The following is a 4,786-nucleotide window of genomic DNA, read 5'->3' on the forward strand; positions in this document are numbered from 1 at the left end:
TAGGGTTTGTTTGAATAAATGTTAGAAACATGAATGTTACTTATCATCCAGAATTCAGATTTTTTATTTTAGGGCCTGAAATAAAACAAAATGAATAATTTCAAGATTCAGCCATTTTGTCTTTTTCTCAGTGAGTTAATAATAACACAGTTTAATGTGATAGGCTGTCACAGTCAGTTTATTACAAAGGAGAAAAATGACAGTTTAAATGAATTATATCTAATAATTGTATGTTTTTGGTGCACTGCAAGTAAAAATATATCAGGATAAAGCAAAACCAGGGAAATCATAACATAATAACTATGGGGGGGGAGGGGGCAACATAGACTTAAAACTATATCATGATACTATTGAAAGAACAACATAAACAATGTTATAACAAGCACATCACTCAAACACCTCAGCTGTTTAAAGTCAAGCAATGCATAATAATCATGGATATGATTATACATATATAATCAGATTAGCCAGTTTGTCTTTGTTCTTTATATATATATATATATACACACATAATATATATATATATATATATATATATATATATATATATATATACATATATATATATATATATATATATATATATATATATATATATATATATATAAAAAGATTAAGTCACTACAAATTAAAAAAAAAAAAGGATGTCTTTCTGTTCTTGAAGTTAAACATAAAAAACAAATGTACCAAGTACTTTTACTAAGTTTGGCTATTTGTTTTGTGTTTTCTGCCTGGGATTTCTTGGCCTGAGGTTTCTTGGAAGAAAGTGAGAGAATGGATCAGGTCAGAAGAAGATAAAACACGGTCAGAATGTATGTAGGTTTTTCACAGCTCTTACTTTCTTTCTCATGTCTTTTAGGCAACTCCTTTGAATCTTGGGGGGTATGTCTTCCATTTCTGTAGTGACATTAAACACAAACAAAATAAAAACAAAAAGAAAATAACTTGACTTTTTCAGGAAACCATGAGCGATCGTTGTCACAGTTTAGACATTTTCTACAATTAAAATGACTTGTCAACAAACCTTCAAACATTCCTTCAGAGTTTTGCCATTAGATCGAATGCTTTTCCTCCAGTTCTTTGACTTTATCCCTGCCCACAGCTCAAATTCAGGGGGAGTAAACCATTGCTTATCGTACAAAATGCACTCTTCACCTGAAAAAGACATGTTCAACGTATGTATAAATCATCTGCTGTGACACCCACCATACCACTGTCTTTTTCCAACTAATAACATTTGTTGAAGTTTCTCTTTTTGTTCTGACCTTTAGTCAGTTTGTCTTTGTTCAGTGTCCCTGTCAGTTTTCCACAGGTCACAGGCACCTCGAACTTCTTGGTTTTTGGTCTAACACCTGCCCTTTCTCCTTTCTTCGAGGGAGCTGCTGGAACATGATAAAAAAAAAAAAAATGTTTCCTTGGTTCCAAATGAGAAACTTTCTTTAGTTCTGATTTAAACATTTCGATCATTTTTGTTTTTCCCACCAGGCTACTAAAGAAGTCTGAGAAGACTGTTGTCTGTGATCTTTTACAGAATGATGATGAACACTGATGAACCAATTTATAAGATACTACACTATAAATTACTTACAGAAAGTTGTTTTCTTGGACTTCTTCTTGTGAACTGGGGTCTGAGATGAAGGACCAGGCTGCTCTTGCTCTGTGTCAAAATGGAAAAACCCTGCAGGTAAATTTAATTTACTTTTACATTTGCATGATGCCTCTCCTGACTTCCTGAGGTTTGGCTGATTATACATTTGCATTTGCTCTTTGTCTCTTTCAAAGACGTTTGATTCGGATTCAGAATCAAAAGAAATGAGACGAAAGTGCAGAATTTGATCTTTTTAATGCTATGTGCACCTTAATTCATTAAACTTTCACAGAATCCAAATTTTGAGTGAGCAAAAATATTGCATCTTGAGTAGCCTTGGTTTTTGAGAATGCATTTGTTATTAAAAAATAGAATTTACCATTACTAGTGTGGTTTTTCAGTTTCATGAGGTACCATGACATCAAAGCCACGTCTGTCAGATTTCAATTCCTCCACCCACCTCTACATTAATGCTGATCTCAGAAAAGAGCAATGTTTGCAGTTATGACGCCAGGCAAGCATGAGATATGTATTTCTTTTATGTCTATATCTATTTATATCTATTTTCTTTTTTGCAACTTGCAGTGTGTTAAAAAAATAAAAATGCTCTTTGTTCATGTATGGTGCAAACCCAAACACACACAGACTGAAAACTGTCTTCAGGGGACAGAACAACCTGGCAGCAGATCCAGAAGATATAGAGGAAACATGAATTCACAACAGACCAGTTTCAGGTGCTGCAACATGCTTAAAGCAAACTACCTGTCCGGTATCTTGGAATAGAAGAAAAACAAAACAGCACCAATAACAGTAACATCAGTTTAATAAGCAGCATCACAATTCTTAACTCACTGCCGATGACCATTTAAAAAACTGAGCTGTACCTTTCAGGAGATTGTTGTACAGCTCTTGGAGTGTTGGGTATAGTTTCATGATGTCCTTTATGAAGATACATTTCCAGAAATCAAGGATGCAGTCTGATTTCTCTCTCTCAATCTTGTCCAAAATATCATAAATTTCATCCTTTATCTTTTCTTTGCTCTTCATGCGATTCACCATCTGCATTAAAAAAAAAAAAAAAAAAAGCATCATGACTAAGTCAGTAATGAGTTTTACATATTTCCTATGTTGATAAATGATTCAAACCCGTTCTCCCACATTGGAGGGCGGTGATGTTACCATTACACGATCCAGCCGCACATTTCTGCTATTTTTGACAACACTGTGTACAAAGCACTTCTTCTCTGGTGAAACCTAAACCTGAGGCTGCACCTGAACCATGATCATGTTCACGTTATGTTAGAATGACAGCAAATATGAAACATTTCATATTATCATAAAGAATCTTTGATGGTTTTTCTTAGTATTTACTCACTATTCATAGTGAACTCTGAATGATCTGGATTTGATGAGAACAGTGTGATTTAACTTAAGTCCAATACAGTGGATTAAACTTATGTACTGGAGCCTGCAGTATTTGACATTTACAGTTTTAAAATATTGTGTTTTTAATGTCATATAACGTCTAGGACTGAACCACAAATATGTTAAACACAACATTAGTCACCACACTGCACGTGTTGACTTCCTCTTTCTTTCTTTCTTTCTTTGTTTCTTTGACCTCACAGAGAGATAACTCCTCCTCATCGTGTGTGAGTGTCTTTCATTAGTATGTGTTTCGTTTTTGGACACTTTTCATACGTGCCAGCGTGCACAAGGGCGCGCATTTCATTTAAATAAGCGACATGAGAAGCGCAGAGAGGAGAGAAATCACAAAGTCTGTGCAGATTCTCAGTCCTTCAGATCATGGTTACCCCAACATTTCTGTTCAGGATCAACTGAACTTGTTCTTGAAGATGTTTTGCCTTCTGGCTTCATCTGATAAAGTTGACCTATCTCCTCGAAGAGGAAACGTCCTCAGGAACCTAAGACAAGTTCAGTGGCCACTTAACAGAAACACTAATTCAAAAAAAGTAATTCCCAACATATCTGCCTTAGTTCATCACCTGGTATCTGTCCTCTGGGATCAGGTCGTGGTCCCTGAGCTGCCTCAGAAAGATTTGCGGGTTGTCCATGTAGGACATCAATGTTTTATTGCGCCGAAAATAACGCAGCAGGTCCTCAGTCTCCAGCAGATCCATCAGAGCAGACACTTCAACTTCTGTGAAAATATAAAGAATAAGATTAAAAAACCTGAGGTGACAGGGAGAGTTAAAATAAAACTGTGGGAGTGAAACAGGTTCACAGGATGTTCATGGTTATAAGTCAAGATGAAAACCTGATTGAAACAAAGGCTCTGTCCTGTCTGACCACACCTGGTGTGAATCCTAAGATCTGCCCACGTCAGTGACGTTTGGAAATAGAAAGTGTTTCTACGACGACAGGTCTCAGGTCTGAGGACTTCTAATCTAAAAACCTCTAATCCTAAATTATTTAAACCTGAGTTGAGCTTTTCACAGTTTTAGTATAAGTACACAACCTGGAGACGGGTTCTGTTTATTAACTTGGTATCTCAAGTACATCACTCTAGTACTGTACATGTGTACAGCTGTTAAATGTTAATGTCAAAGTCACAGTGACCAAGTCCTCCCATTTATATTAATTACTAAAAAACTGAATTAGCACAACAATGACAAAACAGATGACATGTTCCCAGGTTTCTCTCACATCACTTATAGATTTGTGGTCACCACAAAAATTGGAGAAATAATTCTGCAGGTTGGAAAAGTAGTTTTATTTATGTTGTTGACGTCCAACTCTGTGATGCCTAAAACTCTTATGATGAACTCAACTCAGTGAAGCAAGTGTCCATCTTTTCTTTTATGTTTACAGCTTTAACTTTCTAACCCTAACCCTATGTCACCAGAGATGTGCACAAACAAATATAAAATTATAAACCTGTGCTACACGAGTACAAAAACATGGCAAAAACAATTCTTTGAGGGATATAAAAGAATTTGTTTACTTAATAAAATGATTTCAAAGAGACCAGTTTGTCTACACTGTGTACATTTGAGAATCACTGAAAATTTCATCCAGTGGTTTGTAAACGCACCTTAATGCAGCTTATGAGAGTTAAAAAGTGAGGATCATTCCAAACTAACATGTCAGGTGTTCATCAGGAGATAAAGTTTGTGAACATGTGTTTACTGTTAACACAGTTAATGAAATACCACTTTCATAGACTTGATCCTGTTT

At 35.4% G+C, this 4,786-nt stretch overlaps 1 protein-coding gene across 1 annotated transcript; it reads right to left on the bottom strand.

Annotated features, from left to right (window-relative positions):
• Nucleotides 1–622: 622 nt before the first annotated feature.
• LOC113159749 (nuclear autoantigen Sp-100-like) lies at nucleotides 623–3,895 on the bottom strand. Its single transcript, XM_026356630.1, has 8 exons — nucleotides 3,867–3,895; nucleotides 3,595–3,749; nucleotides 2,473–2,647; nucleotides 1,589–1,657; nucleotides 1,266–1,382; nucleotides 1,025–1,155; nucleotides 839–897; nucleotides 623–755 (listed from the first exon to the last, which is right to left on the bottom strand). The coding sequence occupies exons 2-7, from the start codon at nucleotides 3,727–3,729 to the stop codon at nucleotides 856–858; spliced, it is 669 nt and encodes a 222-aa protein (XP_026212415.1). The 5' UTR covers nucleotides 3,730–3,749; nucleotides 3,867–3,895; the 3' UTR covers nucleotides 623–755; nucleotides 839–855.
• Between the last annotated feature and the right edge of the window lie 891 nt (nucleotides 3,896–4,786).

This window comes from Anabas testudineus, chromosome 8 (assembly GCF_900324465.2).
Source record: "Anabas testudineus chromosome 8, fAnaTes1.2, whole genome shotgun sequence".
In the NCBI taxonomy this organism is placed as follows: Eukaryota; Metazoa; Chordata; class Actinopteri; order Anabantiformes; family Anabantidae; genus Anabas; species Anabas testudineus.